The sequence below is a fragment of the Netta rufina genome (assembly GCF_964035555.1).
Source record: "Netta rufina genome assembly, chromosome: 4".
NCBI lineage: Eukaryota > Metazoa > Chordata > Aves > Anseriformes > Anatidae > Netta > Netta rufina.
The window spans coordinates 33,395,213-33,418,923 of NC_140127.1; the positions used below are offsets into that span (position 1 = coordinate 33,395,213).

Genomic DNA, 23,711 nt, shown 5'->3' on the forward strand with positions numbered 1-23,711 from the left:
TGGAATCCTTGAACAATATTTAACATGGAATCAAAAGCATCTTTAAAACATTTTACTTCAGGCTCTGTAACATTGTCTAACCTTAACAATAGATTTCTATCATCCATGAGGGAACACTTCACAGTCAGACAACTTTGAGCCTTGACTGCTGTGTTCATCTTTGTGGAAAGCTATTGAAACTCTCCAGTACCTACAGAACACATTTGACAGTAAGATTTCAAGTGCTCGTGTGTGCACACTCTATTGCATACACCAGAAGGTATGCAACCACTGAACTTTTTCAAAAAGAAAACACAGCCGAGGAAAAACTATATATTGCCATGCTAAAGCCAACTCCTGGCATGTATAATGTATGCATCAGTTTGCAATTGTAGCTGCTTCAATGTTCGGCAGAACAGAGACACTGTAAATCTATTACATATGTTCTTTTCTGGGATAAAAAAAAAAAAAAGGAGTTTTGTTTTTTTAAGGAAGAGCTAAGCTCTCTGTTTTATTTATTTTCACATTCTAAGCTTGAAAACCAAGTAATTTTGAAAATTGTTGGTGTTCTCCCTCTTTGGCAGGACCAGTTGCCCTAAGCGCACCAGCCCAGCTTGTGGCACCCTCAGTGGTAGTGAAAGGCACTCTTTCCATCACTCATTCTGAGCTCTACTTTGAGGTGGATGAAGAAGATCCCAGTTTTAAGAAAATCGACCCGAAGGTAAGAGATCATTGACCCTGAGCTCTGAGAGATGATGACAAATTACCCGAGACCTTTAATTTTTCATTCTACTTCCTTTACCTCTATTGGCCCGCAGTGTCCTAGCTTTAGTAAGTTTGCCACTGACCATATATGTTAGTGAACTTCACTGAAGTGCCACCTCCTCTCCTTCTCCCCGTTCTCCCCCTCGCACAATTCGACCCTACTTGAATGTTAATTAGCTTGCTGCGAATAAAGCTCCAGGGAGGCATCTTAAATAAAGACATCTTGAATCACAGGCCTGTGTGAATACTGGAAAGTTCAACGAGGCTGTTAGCCCAAATGCTTTGTTTTACTTTCCTATTTTTATATAATGCCAGTATAACATCATGCCTAACTTCCTACGCTCTTAAGTTTTCAGTGCTTCTGTATCGTATTATTATATAACCAATTTTACGGGGCCTGTTACTATTTATTGTGCCTAAGCACAAAACATAATTGCCCTCTTAAAATACGTTTCTGAACTGACTTGTTAATTTCCACGAACTTTATTTGCTCTGAGTTACTTGATTACCAGTGTTTGTTTAGAATGAGCAACCTTTCAGTAAAACTCCAGTGCAAAGGCAGGATATTCTGAGCTCAGCTTAATGAGGTTGCACTTGAATGTTTTCTACAGTATTGCGGCAGCATTTCAAAAGTATGACACGTTACCGATAAATATTCTCGTATCGCATTTTAAGCACAGGGATGTCTCTTGATTTTTAAAATACCTGCTTATTATTAAACATGGTAATAATTTCTTTATGAAGTGAAAATAACTCACTGGAAGACATAGTGGTTTTCTGCTTGTCTGCAGACGATACCTTGTGTGTTAAGCACCAGTTCAGTTCTTTGTTCCTATTGAGCAAATTGCTCTTGTCTGTATTAAAAATGGCCTCAGTGGGTCTGAAGGCTGGGATTATCAAATCCTATCAAGGAATAAATTTGTTTTTATCAAGGAATAAATCTGTTTTGAAAAAGAACACTGAAATTCTTTGAACTAGAATTTAGTATGAATGATTAGTTAGAAGTGTGATTTTATGTGGTATCATAAATGAAATTTAACTTTTTTTTTTGGTCCTGAAACGTTTTTGAAATGATTTCAAGTATGAAATAGCTCTTAAAATTTTGATATGCTTACTCTTTGCATAGTATTTCTTAGAACACAGAATGGTTGGAAGCATATAAATATAAAATATAAGGAGAGGTTACTGTATTTCATTCTGCGTCTAAAATCCTCTGCTACATATTGTATTAGCAAGAGAAAAGCCTTACATGTCTGTGTTATTCTGCATTTCTGTTTTCCATGTTTAGCACGTAGGGCGTTCAAGTCTAGTTAGGAATTCCTACCATTTCTGGTACCTGGTTATGGGGCCATTGCCATGCAAGACATTCAGCTTGCTTGCTTTTTGCCTGGTCTCAAATACTCGGAAGTGGTTGTTTTCCTAAGTGCGAGCAGGCGTTCAGGTTTGGTGGGGCTGTGACTTTAATTCTGTACCTGAGAGGTTGCATTTGGGTTCCTACTAAAAGGAGGAGGCGGCTGTGTGAAGTACAGGCTACGTCTCTTGTATTCTAGTTGTGATGCTGCTGCGAGTCTAAAAAAAAATATATCTTGGTATCTCTTTTCGAGGGGGTGGAAGATGGGGAGTTAAAAACCACATCTGAGAATTTTTTCATGTAAGAAAGCGTTAAGAACACCCCGCAGCTTTTTTTCTCTGCACGAACACCTCCCGCCCCCCGAAATCGCCGTACCTGGCTGTTGGTGACAAGAGCTGCTCCCGGCTATGCCCCTACAAACCAAAACCAAAAGCCCCGCCGCCGCTGCAGCTCGGAAGGCCCGTTTAACGAACGAGGCTTCACTCGGTGATAAATCGGAGCTCCTTGTATATTTGTCCAAACTCCCGCAAGGCAAACACTGTGACAAGCTCCCGAAGGACAGGGCAGCGCTGCCGACAGCATCGGTGCCGCCGGGATCAGGAAGAAACGGAACGAGTCGGCTGCAGCAAGAAGTTAGATTTTAACGCCCCCCCGCTCCCCCCCCACCCCGCCAGGACACGAAAACTTCCTTGAAATGCCCCGAGCCGATTTAGAAATCTTTTTTTTTTTTTTTTTTGGGTTCCGTTGTTAGCACCGATCAGAGTTTCCCCCCCCAAAAATCGCGGCCCCGTCCCCAAAATCGCTCTGGGGCAAGGCGCTCTGCCTGGCTGCGGCGCGCCGCGACCGCCGGCTGCGCAAATCCGCGGGGAAAAGGGAAATAAAAATAGAAGAAAAAAAAAAAAAACAACGAACCGAACACAACAAGAAACCAACCAACGACTGCTTGTTTAAAAAAAGGATCGACCCTTCGCTCTAAAGCGCGTTAATTATTCAGGGTGGATCTATACCTCGAGTCAAAGGCGAACAGACAGCTCGGGGCAGCCAAGGCAGCTAGCCGTGATTTTTTTTTTTTTTTTTTTCCGAACAAAATGCAAGAGCTCGAAACTTAGTAAATACTGTTAACGATAAAAAAATAATAAAATAAGCTAGGAGGAAAGTAAGCGAGCCCTCAGTTTCAGGTGTGGGGCCGGCTGTGGTGCAGCCCGCCGGGGCTCCACAGAAAATGGAGGCAGCGCTGAGGGCGCCGGGGCCGTGCCAAGCCGGGGGCTGCCCGGCGCCTCCAGACCGGCTCTTGCCGATTTTATTCTAATTTTTTATATTCTTTTAAACGAACCTCCCGAGGTTCAGACAGAATCTACTTGCCTGAATTTAAGAACCAGTGACGAAAAGTCCAAGTAAAGTTAAAGTAATATTTTTATTACTATTTGCAACAAGTCAGTCGCGGGGCACATAATCTGACCTTGGCACCGAAATACATTTAACATCAGTAAAACTTTTTTAAAGGGCGATTTGTACATATAGTTAAATAATTTTTCACTTGGTGACAACATTCAGGCAAAAGAAGAGAGAATAAGAAAAGGACTATACATTTGTTCGAAAAGGTACCTGTGGGGGGTCGTTCGTTTGGCCGCGGCAAAAGTCCGATCGCTTCTGCCAGTGCCTCGGGAGAACCGCGGCTGGGCTCGGCTCGGCTCGGCTCTTCCCGGCTTGGGGCAGGGGCTGGGCGCCCCGGCCGCAAGTTTTTAAGCGCCGAGCTGCAGGTGGGTGGGGGCGAAGCCCCCCCCGTCCTTCGCCGCCTCTTCCCGAGCCGTGGCTGGCGTGGCGGGGCGAGGAGGCTGCGGGCGCCGCGGTCGTTTGCGGAGGGCGAGCTCGGCGCGGGCGGGTGCGAGCCCTATAGTTTGTCGAGGCTTTTGGGATTGGTGAGGATTTCCCTGGCTAGCCTCCAGGTCTGTTTGGCGGCGCTTTCCAGGGCCGAGTGGGGCTTGCCCTGAAAGAGGTCTAGGTTGGGCAGGAAGTAGTGGGGGCAGCGCCGGCACTGCAGGCAGGAGATGAGCTGCAGGAGGATGCCGTTGAGCCGGTCGCCCAGGCACGCCTCGTCCCAGTCGGTCTCCCGCGGGTGCTTCTCGCACTCGTACAGCAGCAGCGTCTTCATGTGGTAGTTGTTGAGCGGCTGCCCCGGCAGCTCCAGGTGCCGGTCGCGCAGCGTCTTGAGCACCGAGAGGCACTTGTTCCGGCAGCCGCCCATCAGCAGGCGGTTCTCGGCCTCGCCGAACTGCAGCACCCAGGCGTCGCTCTCGGCCGAGCTCTGCTTGCCCGTCAGCGAGTAGCACTCCTTGGAGAGCAGGTTGAAGCCCTCCGCCTTCACCTCCGCCACCCGGTTGGGGCCGGGCCAGGGTATGTGCGGCATGGGCCACTGCGCCGCGCTGCGCGGCCAGATGCCGGTGCACTTGAAGGCGGGCGTGATCTGCACCACGTAGCGCTCCCGGATGCGCAGCTTCACCTCGCTCGTGTCCGCGATCATCTTCACCACGTCCCGGTAGCTGCACTTGTCCACGGCCTGGGCCACCAGCGTCTGGAAGCGGGAGCGGATCTTGCGGGCCGACAGGTAGCCCGAGGCGGTGATGAACTCCACCCAGAGGGACATGCTGCGCTTGCGGCCGTCGCTCAGCTTGAGCACGGCGCAGCCCGGCAGGGAGCCGTCGTCCACGAAGTTGAAGACGCCCATCTGGTTGAGGTAGAGCACCACCTCGAACTCGGTGGGCGAGATCACCTCCAGCCCCTCGTAGCGGGCGTCGATCTCGCTCAGGGAGCTGATGAAGCGCGGCTCCTGCACCTCCACCTCCTTCAGCACGTCCGACACCACCTTGCACACCTCCCGGATGGTCTTGGCGATGGCCGCCTTGCGGGCCTGGCAGCGCTCCGTGTAGTATTTGTTGAGCTGGTACACCAGCTTGGCCTGCGCGGCGATCATGTTGGGGCACAGGTCCGGGCTGTACACCGGGCTCTCGCAGTACGTTGAGGGATCCAATGCTTTAGCGGAGGCTGCAGCTTCGCCGAGGGCACCGGCCGGCTCGCAGCCCCCCACCCCCTCCGGGAAGACGGCGGCAGCGGCGCGCCGCCGAGCGCCCTTAAACGCTCAGGGAGGAGGAGGCGGAGGAGGAGGAAGAGGAGGAGGAGGGTGGCAGCGCTCGGCAGGACGAGGCGCGGAGCGGCGAGCCCCAGCGCTGCCCCGGCGGGGAGGAGGGCGAGCCTCGGGCCGGCGGGACGGGGCGAGCCGGGCGGCGGCGGGGCCGGGGCCGGGGCCGGGAGCGGGGCCGCGGGCAGCCCCCGCCGGCTGCCGGAGCGCCAAGTTGCGGGGGGCGCTGGGGGCACGCTGCCTCCGCGCTCGGCCGCCCACCCCCCCGCGCCGCTGCGCCCCCGCTTCAGCAGTTCATGAAAAAAGCCCGGCCCGGCCAAACTTCCCCGGGAGGCGCAGGAGGTCCCCGCAGAAGAGCCGAGCCGGTCGGCGGCGAAGTTTCGAGGGAGGAGGAGGAGGAGGAGAAGAATGCGAGCAATGCCCCGAGCGGCGGAGCGAGCCCTCTCCGGCTGCCTCCCTCGCTCCCGCTCTCAGTCCGTGGCACGGCCAGCGACGTGCATGAGTTTGGCCGCCGCTCTCAGCCTGTCAGGGGGTGTTGGTGACTTCCCTTTTCCTGCCGGAGGCGTTGTCTGAGCCCGGCTCTGCGGCTCCCGCTAGCTCTAGGCGCAGACTTGCGCGCTCGGTCTGCGCTCTCCCATTCCTGGCCCGCAGCGCTACGGAGCCCCTTTGGATTTATTAGGGTTGCTTTTTCTCTCGCTTTGCACAGACTTGTGTGTTTTATCCTGAGCGGGAGGGAGGGCGTAGCCGCCGTGCCCGGGGGCGCTTCTCCTCCCCCTCCCCACCCCTGGAAGTGCGCGCCGAGGCTCTCACTTTCTGCGCCTCTCCTCCTCCTCCTCCTCCTCCTCCTCCTCCCTCTCCTCCTCCTCCTCTCTCTCCTCCTCCTGCTGCTGCTCCGCGTGGCGGCGGGGCTCTGTGCCGCCGCGCGCCTTCGGTACTTTATGAATGGGGCCGGGGCGGCCGGGGGGCGGGGCCCCGCCTCCTACAATCGCGGCCGAGCTGTCAGCACCGCGGCCAATCGCGGCGCCGGGCGGGGACGCGGCGGGCGCGGGGGCGCGCACGGGCACACGCGGGACCCGCTCCCGGAGCCGGTGCCCGGAGCCCACGCGTGGCTCGCCGCCGGGGCAGGGAAAAGCTACGGTGCCGGCCGCTCCCCAGGAGGAGACCCAGCGCCCGTGTGCAGGGAAGGGAAGGAAGGGGGAGCGGTGCTTCTCCCGCCGGTGTAACGCACAGCTGCTGCCGCTCACGCCGGGCTGCAGCGGTGGAAGTGAGAGCGGCGCTGGCCCCGAGTCGCGCACCTTGTTTTACTGCCCTTGGCCGGGGCCACGCTCGCCTTCGTTTCGATAAACCCGGCGCCGAAAAGTTCCGCGAGTCCTCCCGAAGCGGAGAAGCGAGTTGTTTGTAAAGGACACGCTGTTTTTTGGTGCGAGTTCGCATTAACAAGGCTACGGAGCCGGAGAGCCGCGGCTCTGTTATGTCCGCTCCGAAACGGGGCGGGCGAGCTCCGGCGTGGCCCTGGGACAGCAGCGACCCACCGGGCGGTCCCCTTGCCCCCCCGAGGTCCCCCTGTCCTTCCGAAGTCCCCCTGCTCCCCGAGGTCCCGGTGCCGGCTCCGCCGCTCCCGGGCAGCCGATGCGCTCCTCCCGGCCCGGCCGGCGCCTGGCCCCGCGTCCTTGCGCTCCTTCCCCTCTCGCCGCGGCCGGCTGAGTTTAATAAAGCCACCAGCGCCGGCTGCTTGCCGCGTGCGTTTAAATTAGAAACACGGCTCGGGCCGGCCGACTGCGCGCTGGGAGAAGTAAGTAGGGGCGAGCCCGGCGGCGGCGGTGCCTCCTCCCCGCGGAGCCGCCCGGTCTCTGCTTTGCAGCCCCCGGTCCCCGGTGTCCCCGGCGGGAGAGGGAGCAATCCCCGGGGGCGTCCAGGTGCCCTCTTTCTCTCCCTTTCTCCGGATGCCGAGCTCGGCCCGGCTGTCCCGCGGTCCCACGGCAGCCCCGGGGCTGGAGGAGGCTCCCGGGAGCGGGGCAGGGCGGTCCCCTTTTAGGGTCCCCTTGTAGGGTCCCCTTTTGGGGCCGAGCAGAAAGAGCGCGGACCGCTCTCCCCGCCAGTAAAGTGACTGATGGCAGAGCGTCGCCGGCGTCCGGATTTAAAACAATTCATTACCAATTTTCCCGTCTGAGGTTGAAGCTCTAGTAAATAATAAATCAGCTAAACAAAAGCCGACTTTAATTTATTGCCCCGGCGCTAATTAGAAACATCATTTGAGCAATAAACTTAAACACTTGCAGCGACTAACGCAGGGGAAAGCCTTCTCTCCGGCGTCGGGGCGCTTGCGGCCGCGCTGCGTTAAGCCCGGCTCCGTCTGCGGCGGAATTTGCTCTCGCCGGGCTGCATAATCGGAGGGGGACCGGCACCCGAGGAGGCTGTAATTGAAGAGCCCTTGTCACCTCCGCTTCTATGCAGGGAGCCCACGGGCGGCTCGCTGCCCGGGCAGCAGCAGGAGATACTGTATGCCATTAAAAGCACCGCCCGGGCGTGTGTGCGCGCTGCCGAGAGGGAAACTCTCGAGGCTAAAAGCCACTTGAAGCCTTCAGCCCGATTGATCTGTATTCTCTCGTTATAATCCGTCTCATCATACTTGAGTTAATGAGGCAGGGGCGGGGGTGATCTGATGGTCCTTGACAAATTCATTAGGGAGGCTGCGGGACATTTTATTTGACTGTTAAACATCGTGTTTGTTTGGTTTAAGCGGTGCCAACATCAGCATGCCGCTGCCTGGAGCAATAGTGTTTTGTTAGCGAGGGCTTCTGTAAAAAAAGCTCCCGGGAAGGGGGCTGGTGTGCAGGGCGCGTTTGCTCTCTCCTCGGCTCCTCCTGCCCGCTCCCTCCCTCTCGGCGCCGTGGGGAGCTCGCTCCGGTGTAAACCCACACGTGGAAACGGGGCGCGCAGCTCGCTTCGCTCCCCGCTGCGGAGAGTGGCAGCGAACGGCTGCTAGGAAATCTGCGGAGACATTTTTTTTTTCTTCCTCCCTCCCCGAGAGAGAATGCTCTGCCTCCGTATTAACCCTTAAACAAACAAACAAAACCACAAAACCAAAGGAAAACTGGAAAACAAATCGGAGTTTTAGCAAGAAGCACCCATGCTTTTTATTGTGTAATCTAGTAGCATACTTACCGTTGCTTGACTAGCCAGCTTGTCAGTGGCATACTTTGTATATTTCAGAGCCTTTTTATTCTAAAAGGTGTATTTTTTAAGTTTCTGTAACAGGTTACAGATGCAACTTCTAATATTTAAGTCAAATCAAAGCCTAATGAAATTGACTTGAGACTATTAAGAGGTTTCTGCCAAATCTACCCTTTTTCTCTCCACTCTCCCCTCGCTGAATGGAGACAGAAAAGCAAATGCAGGAACAGGTGCTCTCAAAAGGGATAATAAGTATTTTTATGAATTGCATATGAAATATGTGTGTGTACACATACACTTTGTTTGTGGCAGCTTTGTAGACGAGACCCAGCTAGCGCTCCATTATTTCCTAGTAGCTGGTTTCCTTTCTGTCCTTTCCTTTAAGGGAAACAGGTTTGTGGAAAACAGAATAATTAATCTGCTCGTGGAACCTAACATCGTCAGATTTTTTTCCTGGGGATCAGTGTTCAAACATTCTCAGCTTTGAGCGCTTTGTAGAACTCTGCTTCCATTTATAGAAGAACAGTATGGGAAAAGAGCTAGTGCCCTTTGCCTGTCATTTTCATACATTCCTGCACTGCTGATGGAGCTTGAACTGCTGCAGGGAATGTATGGATTTGAGAAGAAATGATTCAGTAATGCATGTTGTGTTTCTCCACAGCGAAACCAGGTTAATGGTTACAGTAAATGCTGCTGTGGGTTTGACAGTTAAAATTCTGTTTACATTCAGTAGTATGCAGTGTGTACCTTTTCGTTAAAGTCATGCCTTGGCTTTACCATCTGCCGATGTGTTCTAAGGACTGTGTTTATGAAGTTAGCTGATAGCACACGTTGAGGGAGGAAAGATGTTTTCACTTCTGCAGATGTCATTAATGCATCTCATCAGTTAAGAGTATTACATGAATCTACATTTTTTATTTTTTATTTTTTTGCTACGAAGATTGAATGGTATGATAATTAAATCATTTATTCATGTTTCTAAGTTTCCCCTCGCTTTCTTTCTGGACTGGGAAGGGGGAGGGTTTCAACTGCTCCTTTAAGTAGCTTATTTTTCCTTTCCTATTCTGCCTTAAAACGTGGATGTGTTCATATTCTGTTAAACCATGAGCCACCTGAAGTCTTTCACTATTGCTTTTAACCTTGCATTAATGGTAGTTTCTCTTTTCTCAGGATGAATAGTTGTGACATTTAGCTGTACGATTGTTAAACACTGTTTCATAAGTTTGCCTTCAGTGAGCTGGCAATCAGGAGGGCACCAGAAAATAACAGTTCTAATGCTTTTATAGCATTTTCTTCTTAAAAAACTTCTCCTGGGCCTGTTGATTTGTTTGGATACAGTTGCGGTGGGTGCATGCTATTTCGTCCCGCAGAATTAACCATGTTCAGTGTGTTGGCTGGTCATTACTTACTGTAATTGATTAATTGCAGGAATAATATCCATTTTAAAAAGTATGAAAGCATGTAACACGCTGGGATTTTGCCAACTTGATTTCCAGTTGAAAGCAATAACAAGTGTTTGCTTGGGAAAATTTGAGGTGGGCTACGACGGTAATCTCTTGTACTGTTCTTAAAAATGCTCTCAGGCTAAGCGAGCGCTTCCTTTAAAAATATGAAAATCATGTGGATATTCTAAACAAAGTCAAAGTTCTGGAAATTAAGAAATAAATAGTTCAGAGGTGTTTGGCCGTGACTTTTTGCTTTATCAGTAGGTGCCTGATGTTTGTTATCTGTGCATATGCAGTAAGTAATCATGCCAACAAACAATAACCTACATGCCTTAATTGTGAATTATTTTAAAGATCAAAAACCTCATGCAGCTAGCTGAAATGAAGGATGTTTATGAATAGTTAGAATTCTCTAACGCTAGTCTTAAAAATTTTCAGTTTCTAGCTCCAGAAGTGAAAGCCTCTTATTTATACACTTACACTTTTAAAAGTACTTCCCCAAGTACCACGTACAGCAGTGTGAAATACTCGGCTCCTCACCAGCTACCCTAAAAGTTACAACTTTTTAGTGAGCTTCGATGAGTGCAATTTATAAAGGGAAAGGGGGGTGTAGGAGGAGGGGGCAGAGGGGGCTCCATCTTCTCAATAGCACTGCTGACCAGCATGGAATATATCAAGTCTCTCTCTCTCTTTTTTTTGTTTTGTTTTGTTTTTGCCCCCTTCACTCTGCCCTACCCCCCCACATATTTTAAAATGATTTGGGTTTGACTTTGGATATGGTAGAAAAGGCACGTGAGTTTCACTTAAATGTAATTTATTTATTTATTTTTGTGCTTCCTGTTTGAGCAGTTTTATAATTGTTTCCTTATTCAAATATTTTACAGTTTTAATGCAAAGTCAGAGCTGTCTACTTTTCTGCTCATTGTACTTTATGGTATTAAACTTGTATCCTTTTGAAGTAGTATGTTGGCATAAAAGTAGTGTATTACTAGTTATAAAATCATTGCAGGGGGTTTGTTGCTACTTCTAATGAGAGAATCAAATCATAGCTATTCCTATTTTATATCTTGCTGTGTGTATCTTATTTCAGAATAACTTCCCCATGATAATATGCTGCTTTCTTTTTAGTTTTCTAATGAATTAGATAAAACCTGCGTGCAAAACAGTTCAATGCACCATCTCCTGGAGCTGGGAAGGGGAGACTGTATTGGTTCAAATAATGTATAGAAGCCATCTGCATAGTTTAATTGAAATAATATTTGGTGATCTAAGGGATGGAAATTGTTCCTTTTCTTTAACCATCTGAAATAAAACTAGGATGTAAAACAGCTGTCTTGGCCTATGGAAATCAAGGTTCTGCCAGTCTGTTTCTTTTCTTCATTTTCTCCTTCTATCTTCCTTTATTATCTTTGGATCCCAAGGAGTCTTTCTTATTTTCTAACTGGTTTTGTCTGCAACAAGGGGCTGGGTTGGTGGGTTTAAATAGACTTTGGATAGAGTGAAAAATCTTTGATCTATGGCTATGACTGCTTCCAAATGATTTGCTTGCTGGGACTGGACACTGTCCATGCCCTTTCACTTCACTATCAGATAGGCACACAAAAAGGACTTGACATGCTACCAGATGCATAGTTAATCATTGCATTAGGTCTGTAAAGGGGTCCATCCAGACTCAATTAGGTCTACCATTTTTAACTAGTGTTTGCTCTGTAGTTTGTTTGGAATGCAATATTAATTCTAGCCGCTGTTCTGCTTATTTAGCAGCGCTTTTACAGACTGCTACACTTTTATTTTCAAGAGGTTTTCTCTGCATTTCTTCTACTTGTATTTTGAATAACTGACTCTTAGGATATAACAGATATTATTGCAGTAAAATAAGTTATCTGAAGCTTTCATGAAAAAAAGAAGTTTTTGCCTTTTTGTAATTCAGCTGTTTTCCTTTCTCAGTACTGATTTCTAAACATGCAGTTGAAATATGCTAAATGCAGCAACCGACGTGTATTGAGGTAGTGGTCAGAAAAATAGCTTACAAGAGTGTCTCAGGGTTTGCAACAGAATCTTAAACTCCGAAACCCGGACAGCAGCAGTTCTCCTATCATTTATTTACGTAAGAGCTCATTCCTATATCTGGCACTGCATGCTTTTCTGTGAGAAGGATATTCAGGGTGCGGGAGTTCGGAAGGTTCAACTGTAGGGTAAAAAGCATCAGGTAAATTACTGCTCTGAATCTTGCTTGGGGTTTCCAGGAGTAGTTTGTATATTTACACTGAAAGGCGTTAACTGTGTGCGCTGCATAAAGAGCATTGAAAATTCCGAGAATTCACAGGATTTCAAAAAATGTAAGTTTAGTTCATAGAGTTAGCCTGTCCTTTCACGGTATGATGAAGCTCCAGTGATCAAATTATATACATTGTTTTGATCATACCTGCTGTCTATATTTCCCACTAATGCTTGTATTGAGGATGGTAGGCCTACAGAAGGAGAGGCATAAAACCATTGTTGGTAGAAACCTGATTTAAAAGAAACGAACACTAATCAGAATATTCAAAAATATTTTTTGTTTGTTTTGAAAAAAATATATATATTTTTTAATTAAAAAAAATATTATGGAGCAAGGCATTCAGATGTTAACTTTTTTAATCAGTATATAGTTACTATAGCTATTGCATTCACCTTCAGGAAATAGTTCAGCCTTTACTTTAAATCTGAGATTTCATGCTTTAGTTCTTTGCTCCATGGTTGTCAATATTCTTTAAGGAGGGAAGATGCATTAAAATGTGTCATTTATCATTTGGTTGTGGTCACAGTGATACTCGGATGCTGCTAATGGACTTCCAAGGTACAGGCTGTACAAGCGAGTACTGCTCAGAAGTGCCAGTTAGGGCTCTCCAGGGATTTTTAAATTATTTATGCCTACCTGCTGCTCTCAAAGACAGGTGTGCATGTGTGTGCACGTGTATAATGCATTAATGGTTAGTATTCGTGCATATAAATATGCAACAGAGAGTAAGACTAACGCAAGAACCCTTGGGAGGTACAGGCAGGTAGCTTTCCCTCATCGTCTGCCTTGGAAGTCCATTTTAAGCAGCTTTTGAGTGCCAGCGGACCTACGGAGGGCAAGTGCCAGTGGGTACGGGGCAGGTTTCCAGAGCGTGAACTTGAAAGAAAGTGGGACTTGAAATGCCTGGTCATTTGTGAATTTATGTTTTATCTCCCTTCACTTGAAAATTTATGAGGAGAGTGACTTCGGGTGCTTGCGTTGTGTGTTCCAGGGCTTGCCCCCACTGATAACACCCTTGTTGGCGTGAAAGTGCAATGCAAATTATGACAGTTACAACCTTCTGTTTTGTTTAACCTGTCAGTGGATTTCCTGGCTCAGTGCTGAGGGCAATGGTGTGTTCAGCTAGTTCCATATTCACCTAAACTTAAAAGGTCAGGTTTCTACAGGCAAGCCTAGTCAAAGCCTAATTGATGAGGAGGGCAGGGGGACAGAATTTACTGTTCTGTTGGCTAGTTTCATATCGTTAGGTTGTCCTGAAAGCATCAGGCAGCCACAGCCCCTTTCATGTAAGTGCTGACCCTAGACAGGAGCTGACAATCAAAGGAGGCAGCCACAGGAACCAGTGCAAGTAGGCTATTGATTTTTCAGTTAGGTCTAAGTAGTTTGTAGTATGGGTAATGGGTGACAGAGGCAGGTATGTCATTATCAATGAGCTCCAGAACAGTAGCGACAGCCCCCGCTCATATTTCCTTCAGCACTGACAGTATGCATCCAGCAGTGGTCAATAAATCGCCCAACCTTTTCCTGACAAGTGACTTGGAGGTGGGGGTGGGAGTCAAAGAGCTAAACTTCTGTACTTGAACTTGACGGGGATGCGGAGAGACGATGCCAGCATCTGCGTCCGCGGCTGCTTAGGCGAGGAGCCGAGGAGATCGTGGAGAACAAAGCCATGGCGAAGGCCTGGCCAGGAAGCTTGGCTCGCTTTGAGAAAGTAAAAGTTTTCCTCCAGATTGAGTAGAATAGCCTAAAACGTCAGCTTTCTGCCTAAACGGGGTCTGCTGCAGTAGTTAATTTAGGTTACCATGGCAGGGCTTTGTTTTTACTTTAGCGTTGCTCTGCATTTAATCAAGGTTATACTGCCGCGGCAGCGCAACAGTCGTGGTCTGCCGTTCAAAATCCGCTTTTAATTCCTAGTTTCCTCTTCTTAAATTTCATATGTGGAGACTATTTAAAGATGCTGAGGCTTTCTTATAAATCCAAAGTGCTGTCAATACAGTTTCTGTTCTGACTGCTGATGCTGTTTTCGGTCGGCGGTGGAGTACCGATACTTTAGGAAGCTGAAAAAAGTTTTTATTACTGGGACTTTAATAGCCATGGTTTCTGAATTTAGTAGAGCTAGGTCCAAATTTTAGGTGTACACTTCAATAAATTCAGAAAGATACTGAGAGACCTTAAACATAATAATAAGTGTTTGTTGTTGTTGTTTTAGTTTTTAAATATACTTGTATGGAAAATCAGTTAAGTGAATTAAAATATCTGATTCTCCTGAAGTTTTCTAGTGTTCTTGCTTTATGTGAGGGATGCAAGTTATCTGCATTTTTCCAGAAGTTGGAATTCAGTCAGGTTTTATGCTGTGCGCAGATGTTAACAAAATAGCATGTGCTTATAATTAAAAAAAAAATCTTTAAACAAATTGAAATAAAGCAGGAGAGTAAATGTTTTGAAAAACTTCCTTAAAATAACTCATTGCTATGGTATCTTGTTTAACAATGTTTGTAATGTTACACAGAGCGGGAATCTGAGACTGTGTATATCGAATAGCTGCAAAGTATCATACATGAGTGAAACTTTTTCATCCGTCTGCAGCAGCTAGAGCCATTTTCTTCGTGGCTGCCTTTTTAACTGCAAGAGCAGTGTTGACACAGACCCGAGAAACAAGGCTGAAATTTATCAGAGGATTAAGAAATCCGTTAATAAATATTTGTATAAGCTACAAACCTGAGTACCTGTATATTAGAAGCAGTTATAAAATTAATTAGGTATAAAAATCTTTTTAGGTACTGTTACATTGCCTAGTGAACAAAGCCTTGGAAGACGGGCTGTCTTCCAGAGGAAATATTTTTTGGTTAGCTGGATAGAGAGGTGTGCCGGGTTGTTTGAGGCCTTAGCTGTTCAGTGAGAGTGTTTCCTCTGTCAGTAGCAACTACGTCTCGCAGGGCCTTTTTTTATGTTAAACGAGGTAAAAAGTACGGCTGAGCAGTTCGAGTCTTATCTTTCCTTATAAACAAGTACAGCATCTTTCAGTGCATTTTCAGTGTTGCTGGCATGTTGTGTTATTGCAGAAACGTAAAAAGGAGCTGCAGAAAGGCGACAAATTAAATTTTCATGAAAGAAAACCCTAATCAGCAGTGACAGTGTAAGAGAAAGATGATTGCCACTTGGTCATTGTGGAGAGGCACTTAGGCTTGGTGTCAGTGCTTCTGTTAATGATGACTAATGTCTTTCTTGGAGAAAACGCATGCTCAAACATACTGCTGCGGTCCAGAGAAAGAACTGAGAGATAGGCACTATTAAGGAAAAAGGTTGTGAATCCTAAAGCAAAAGCCCAGGTCTTCAGCTGGAAAGGCTACAGTGTTTCTGCAATGCCAGAAAGCGCAGATATAAAACTGTTCTTGTTCCACTCTTTAAGCAAAAGTATACCAAAAAAAAAAATATATATATATATATATGTATTTACACACACACGCTTACATGCATTATATGCTACCTGGTGTCTGCTGCTTTAATTAAAAAGGAAGGTATAGCTGACACTGACCGACATGTAAGCACTCTAGTCAGAAGTCACGTTTTATTCCTCTTCTGTTAATGAAGCCTGCTTTTGTTAAAGAACAAAACCCGCTGCAATATTTTCTTTGCTAAGCACCGTGCCTGTGTTCTGAATAAACCTTTCATAGTCAAATGCGAAATGACTCAAAAGACCTTTTCAAATCTTGAAGCTTTGGCTGTTAGGTATATTGGCAAAAAAGAGGTGGCATGTGTCATTTCTTCAGCTTCCCCCAAAGTGAGACCTTTCAGAAGGGCATTTGCAATGCTTGTCATATTTTTTCATATACATCTTATTGGCCTGACAAGTCTAGAGGACCATGAGAAAACAGATGTCATTGCATTCAGACAACACTAATTACTCTGGGATTTTTGCAGCCTCAGTGCCTGCATGTAACTGTCGATTATGACTGTTTATGTGGCCTATCATGGGTACACGCTGCACACTCAGATGGTGCCACCAGGCTTTGTGTTTCCTGTTACCGCACAATAAGATGGAAAAATTAGCAACAAGCACCATGCCTTAATGGTAAACGCCTTAGTGTGCTACTTGTATATATTTGAAATACATTTTGTTAAGATCTATATTCACATTTGTTATTAGATAAAGTCTTTTTCTATTTTAGATCACACTTCACAATAGAAACCAACAGTTATCTCCTCTTTAAACCGGAGCGATGGTATCTTCTTTGTTAAATTTTCTTAGCAAATCTGTCATTTCGGAATCTATTCTTCCTGTGCAGCAATAACTGCTGCATGATTTTTAACACAAAGTTCAAGTGGTGGTCACGTCATGGCCTGACTTTGTATGTTATCTCGAATGTTGGTACGCGTTTCATAAGCAGAACAACCAACGTTAATCACAGATTGGAAAATAAAAGCTCCAATAATGTAACTTCACATGCTGATGAAGCAGAAATAGAAGCAGCTTTATCAAAGATGTATGATGAGATAAAACTGCAGTCTCTGCTGTACAGTTATAGTAATTATGACTAATGAACCGTCCAGTCTGGATGAAATGGCATGCCCACAGGGACTGTGTCCAATCAGTTGTGACTTATGCAAGCTGAACAAAACATTGATGATGTTCCAGATTCAATATTGTAACAGGAAGTGTGGTCTTTGTTTGCAATGTCAGGTTTGTCGAGGTATTTTCAAGCAATTTAGGTATAAATAGTGTTAGTAAATAAAGTCTTAGGAGTTGGGGTTTGCTGAGGTTTTAAATGGGCTTACAGAATTACAATTTGCTGGGGTCAAATATACCTGAATTAAACAAACAAACAATGCATCAGTGGCATGTTCCTGATGCAATATAGTTCAAAGTGGGTCTGATCTTTCTAAACTATCATTAAAAATGTTACATTTTAATATGCTGAATATAACGAAAGCATAAGATCCAAAACTTATGATTGTGATCATGTATCTGTTTAGGCTTACTGGGGTAATTTATTTAAAAAATATTGTTTGAGATCGGACACTATTTTCATTTTTATTTTGAAGCATTCTACATTTTGAAACAGTCTATAATTTGTAAGTAAAAGCTGAAATTGTCTGAAAGACAATTTCTTATGGTGGGAAGGTTAATTCATACAGCTGACATAAAATGGATGTCCAGTAGGTTTTAACAATATATAGGCTAGCAGAGTAATAATTTTAGAACAGCTTTATAAAAACAATATGTGTAGTTGTAGAAAAAGAAAAAACAAATAACAACTCTGAAAAATAAACCCGATTATAATGGGAACTTCTGAAGTTAATTGCAAGATAACAAGACAGCACAAAGAAAAATGCCTTTTCTAAAAACAAATTTGTGATAAGTTATTAAGGCTCGGTCTGGAAACAATTGTCTATGCGTCGGTTTACTTACATGCAACTGTTTGAAGAATTTAGCAGTAAAATGATCGACACATTGCAGATGTTAGTGATACATTACAATCAGTTTAGCATTTTGCCTGAACCCCTCTATAAGCTGACAAAGAAAAATTATTTCAAAAAGACGTGGTGGTTAACTGCAAACAAACTGCAAGAGAAGTATGAAAAAAAAAATAAAACACAACACAAAAAAAAAACAAATATAAACCTTAAAATATGTTTAGAACAAAGGTAAAGCATCATTTGACAAAACACCTTTTAGACTGATGTGCTGTTTAAAAACTGTGTGTGTATGGTAGTCAGGAAGATTGAAGTTGTGTTGATTCTTAAAGTCCACCTGATGTGAGTACATTGCTATCAAAGAACCTGGCAATTAAAGTCTCGCTTACCTGACATCTGAGTTCATTACTGTTCTTTTGTATTGCTTAAAAGAAAGGCAAATAGTGATTTGACACACCTGTGATTTTCCTGAAACATTTTTTCTAAGTAATACATTTTCTTCCTGCCCCCCCCAGCACTGAAACTCAAAAGCTGACATTTTATTCAGTATGTTTGTTTTTCTTCTGAAATGGAGGAAATCACAAGCATATCTCCAGCGTTTGTCATCCTACATTCTGAACAAACCTCAGAGTACTTTTAGATGTGAATTCAAGTAGATTTTAGGTAAAGATGTCTTTTTTAATCTAGAGCCTTCAGTCGTTTGATTAGAGTCATTAACTAAGTCCATTTGAAAAAATAAATTGCTAGAAATATAAATTAGCTTACCATTTCTGTTATGTAAATGTCCAAAGAGGCCTTCTAAGAATCAGAATCCTTTGCTGTTGTCTCTTGCAATAAAGCATATTGCATTAAATCTGGTGAAAGTTAACATATTTTATACAATTTGGAATATAATGTTAAGATGAAGAATGTTGATAAGTAAACTCTGAAAAATTACTACATTTTGCCTATATTAAATAATTAAAGGTACGATCTTTTGGAGACCGTGGCACTGTTGACTCTCTTCTACAATTTCATTTCTGAATCAATAGGATGCAATGTATTAGTCCATTATCTAATTTTACTGCATGGAAGGTTGCATTACTATCACATTTATTTAATGATTATATCAGTATTGTGCTGATTGAGTCAGGACTGAATTTGCTAGCTGCTGTACAAATGTACAAAATTTATTTTCTTTCTTCCAAAGAGTTATTATTTAACAGTAATGGATTTAAGTATGTAAATATTGTGTAAGTTCTATATAAAAATTTGGAAAAAAAGTGTTTATCTGTATTACAATAAAGTATTTACTTTTGAGCTGTGTTTTTTAGGAGGCCTCAGTTCTCCCTTTTTCACATGAAGTCATTGATAATGCTCCTGTAAATTTGTGCCAATGCTGAGCAGCTTTTTGCTTTTTTTTGAAATGTCTGTTGCTTTAACTTTGTTCCCTGCTACAGATCTGAACACATTGTTTGTGTCCAGCAAGCTGTACTTGTTCATTAAATATGATCTCGGGTTGTAGATACATTATTACATTAAAGATGTGTATCTACACATTCTTTAAATTTAAACCAAGGAGTGTTGGATCTCAAGCATTTAATTTTATCTACATGTTGCAGTGTGTATTTGTGTACATACATGAGATACCTTGTGCATTCTAATTATATTTGCTGTCTGTCTTGTTATGCAAGAGTCACTTAGTCTACTTTTACTCCTGTGAGCAACTTTCAAAGTCTTTGGAAAGATAACACTTTCATAGGGAGAGTGAATTGTGTTTCATATGTGATAGTGAGGAGCTGGGGTTATATTCAGTATCATCTGCATAATAGGATAGCAAAATTCAAAGATTGTTTTACTGAAGACTAATTCTCTTATGTAAATTCAAAATCATGTAGATTGCTTTCGTCTTGAAATTTCTTAGCTATTTTTGGTGTCTTCTTACCTACCACAAATTATGTTGACAATATGTGCAAGAATTTTAGGATTCATTATAAATTCTATTTCTGTACTGGTTTAAATAGATTTTACACTTGTCTTCTGCTCCTTAATCCCACTGTAAAATAGGTATTCTGTTGCTTAGGTATCTAATGCTGATCAATTCATGCAATGACCTGCACTCTGAGGAAAAAATGGTTTTCATGGAAAGTACTTTGAAAGAGTCTTTTCCTAAGGAAACCTCTTGACGGATTTCTATTCACTGCTAGCATATGAATACAAAACTGGAATATTGCTTCCACCTATTCTTCAGAATATTCTTCCTGCCTTTTCTTTTTCTCATTTGAATTAAATCAAGGCAAACGATGAATTACCTGCTCAGTGGCCCCCCTTCCCACATCTGTTACATACGAGGCAGGATGGAAACCTTCAATTTCCCCCAGTTGTACTAGGATTGGTTTCTGCTGTCCCATATTGAAATGTAAACCTGAAATGTGATTTCTCTTTGAGCTGCTGGGAATGTCTGCCTCAGTCTCTTAGTGGATAAAAAATGTACATAAACTTTTGACTAAGACACCTTTTGGTTAATGATTTCAGATGTTTTAGTTTTGTGATTTCTCCACGTCAGAATTCTAAAATTATAACTTTTGCTGATTTTCCCATAGGGTTTTACATTAGAGTATGCAAGGTGACTGATACTTATGGATGTAGGAATAAATCGATTTTCATTAGGGAGACAAACTGAGGTAGAAAATTACTCTTCAGTGCAGGACACTGTCGTGGTTTAACCCGACCGGCAGCTAAACACCACGCAGCCGTTCGCTCACCCTCCCCCCTCCCTCTCTGGGACGGGGGAGAGAAATGGAAAGTGAAGCCCGTGAGTTGAGATAAAGACAGTTTAATAAGACAGGAAAAGAAAAAAAAAAATAACAAAAATAATAATAACAATAATAATAATGATGATACAATGGGGATAATACGAAAGTAATAATAGTATGTACAAACAAGTGATGCACAATGCAATTGCTCACCACCCGCTGACCGATGCCCAGCCTAACCCCGAGCAGTCCGGCCCCCTCCCCCCGGCTAGCCACCCCTATATATTGTTTAGCATGACGTCAGATGGTATGGAATACCCCTTTGGCTAGTTTGGGTCACCTGTCCTGGGTCTGTCCCCTCCCAGCTCTTACTGCACCCCCCAGCCTGCCCGTTGGCAGGACAGAGCAAAGGCTGAGATGTCCTTGGCTTAGTATAAGCACTGCTCTGCAACAATTAAAGCATCGGGGTGTTATCAGCACTCTTCTCATTCTAAGCCAAAACACAGCATTCCACCAGCTACTAGGAAGAAAATTAATTCTGTGCTAACTGAAACCAGGACAGACACTTACTTAGCATTCATTGCAAGTGAGCATGACTTTTTCTGGCTTGTAATGACTAGCACAAAACGAAGTTGGTCAGAGCAGCATGTGCTGGCCTACCTTATCTATCCTAAATATATCCCTAATTAGCCTTATGCTTGGGATAGGTAGGAGAAGCCAGTGAAAGTGTGATTGGGTTGGCTTAGTTTAAGATTTTCCCCATGGCAAGGTAGTTTCAGTTGCTCACTTCAGGAAAACTTGCCTTATTTGCAAAGCTCTGGCAATGAGGGGGCACCTTTGAAGGATTAAAGATTTGCCTCCCATTACTCTTGGTCCAGATTCTAATCTTACCTGATCTATATCCACAATAACTCATTTAACTGAATTATATTACATTGTTGGAAAACAAATAGGAGTATAGCAGAGTCAGGAGGAAAGCACTTTCTTATTAAGTCAGTTATTGATATTTTGTCCTCTATACCTGGAATAAGGTAAAAAATCAAAGCTTAACAACAAACAAATACAAATAACAACACCAAAAGAACTCCTCTGTGAACTAATGGTATTAAAATCAAATTTCTCATAAACAATTTCATCTTGAATTGATATACAGGAATTTGACATAAAATTCCAACCATGAATTGATAAATACCAACTGAAGTGATAGTTCAGAAGTTCTTTACTATCTCTGGACTTTAGCACTTTTTTGTTACGTCATAGGTATTTTGTTTTCCATGGGTATCCACCAAGATATTTGCAGAAATTCTGTTGCTCATTGGAGTTTGGATTATAGATGTTTTTGTTGTTCTGCCTCCTGACTCTCCTTCATTGTTTTTAGGTATTATATTTTTTCTTTGATATTTTTATTTCTCTTTTATGTGAGACAAATCTTAAGATCCTGTGCTCTCTTGTTGCTTGTAGGTAAGTGTTATTTTGCTTTTTTTGCCACCCTAAACTAATCTAGTAAATATCACTTCCTCTGTGTAACGTTAATCTTTCAGAAGTTTGTTCTGTACTGGAGAAAATAAATAATTAGAGATAGGTAAGAGGTGAATGATGTGTAGGTGTAAATATTCTGTAGATTAAAACATGCTGCATGGCTACTCTAGGTCTCTTTTGAGGTAGTCATGAAAACTTAAATTGTGTGCCTCGTATATTTAAGGCCAGCGCGCCTATATGATTTTATTAATGTGCTATAAATCTTATATTCACGAGCGGTGTTTACTACTGTGCAGTATATTTAAAAGAAAATTTATGCCTCACTGCAGAAGGAAGGTAGGCTAGTGAAAAAATACAAGGGTGGATCTTAAACATTTATCCAAATCTGACAAGTATTTGCAAAGAATTTATTCCTGTAAATTTCTGTCGAGAGTAAATGATACGTACTCTAGCCTTGGTTTTAATAAAATCCTTTCAATATTTATTTATGCATGCACAGGTGAAATAAAGGCATGTCTTTTGTCACTGTCTGTATACAAGCACCTTGTGAGTGTTCTTTTTGGATCTTGGGATGAGCTTTTAATCCTGTTTTAAAGTGGGTCATTCTTCACTTGGGTGTTGTACCTTAAAGACCTTGCTGGCCCCTCTTCTGCAGGAATAGTAATTTTTCTCAGTAAGGCACATCTTGTCTGTCTTTGACCATATGCATCTTTCACTACATACCCTTTTCCTTCTGGACCCATCTGCATTCCTTAATCAAAATGGATGGGTTCTTACACTAACTCAAAGTGTAAATTAGGGTATGTCACAGAAACTCAAGACAGCTCACTTCCTACTTGCAAGACTGGTTTTATCTTCTTTTGGTAAATTACTTGTGTTTCCCCCTTTACAGCACCTAGGAAAACTCTCTCTATGGTCCTTAGGGAATGGCAGGAAGTTATTGTAGATGTGATTCACACCAGTAGTGAAACTGCCTGCTTAAAAGTTACTCGCCTAGTGCTGTTGAAAGGACAGTGGTTATTTCACCAAGGAAACATTTTTTATTTGTATGGGGACATTGTAGATTGCGCAGAAAAATATAGTTAATGTACCATGCATAACCTGCTATGGCCCTTAAACTTGCACTTCCACCTTGCAGCAGTTAAAATATTAGGCAGCAATACAAAACAGATATTCTGGGTGCTTGTTAAAAGTTTTGTTAGACTCTTTGTGCTTCTACACTCTTTATAATTAAAATCAAGTTCTAATGCTGTTTAAAAAGAAAGCATGTGTACTTTATTGGACAAGTTTTCACTTCAGTACGTAGAAACAAAAGCATTCATCATGTTGGAGAAGTGCACAGAATAATTAAAGAAAAAAATCTGGAATGTATGAATTTTTTACATCCTAAGATACTTCTCACCAGACTTACCCCTGCAGATATGTGGTTACATAAATACTTGCTTAATGTGCAGTGTTAGATTCTGTCTGTAATTGTAAGTGCGAATGTTTAGGCAATCTAAGTAGCCTCAGTAACAGGAGGTCGGTGGCATAGTCTTCTGTCCTTCCTTCAGTCTTCAGAAACTTCTTAAAGGAAGAATGGGTCTTTTGCCATGTCCTGTCAGTAAGGAAAGTTTCTATAACTAGGGATAGAGAAACACATAGGAGATTATACAATTTAGGGTTCCTGTTTTGTTCGTGTGGTATCGTGTACGGGGGTAGACAGTAAAATTCAACTTAATTACGTACTGCCTTGAGTAACTTGCCACAAGCTAGATTTGATTCATTTGAAAAGAATCATCCATGCCTTACAAATGATTAGTTTTCAGCTGGCAAAGCTCCCTGAAATAGTTTTCTGTATATGGTTACCTGGGTTTTGTGCTAGTGCAAGGTATGTTTGATACAGCAGATGTTTGACCAGGGATTGTGGTTCTTCAGCAGCCTGGATTTATGGTGGCTTAAGTAGCTGTGA

At 43.8% G+C, this 23,711-nt stretch overlaps 2 protein-coding genes across 6 annotated transcripts in view; one reads left to right on the top strand and one right to left on the bottom strand.

Moving 5' to 3' along the window:
* The window catches only part of LRBA (LPS responsive beige-like anchor protein), a 392,983-nt gene that overhangs the window by 212,408 nt on the left and 156,864 nt on the right, over positions 1-23,711 (top strand). For all 5 annotated transcript variants that reach the window (XM_084285540.1, XM_084285542.1, XM_084285541.1 and 2 more), the window contains one exon: positions 564-700. In XM_084285540.1, coding sequence (XP_084141666.1) covers positions 564-700 — 137 coding nt within the window. The remainder of the gene's footprint in view (positions 1-563; positions 701-23,711) is intronic.
* On the bottom strand, positions 3,987-5,066 carry MAB21L2 (mab-21 like 2; the record flags this gene model as incomplete). The annotated part of the gene is made up of 1 exon (XM_084286615.1): positions 3,987-5,066. The coding sequence occupies one exon, from the start codon at positions 5,064-5,066 to the stop codon at positions 3,987-3,989; it is 1,080 nt and encodes a 359-aa protein (XP_084142741.1).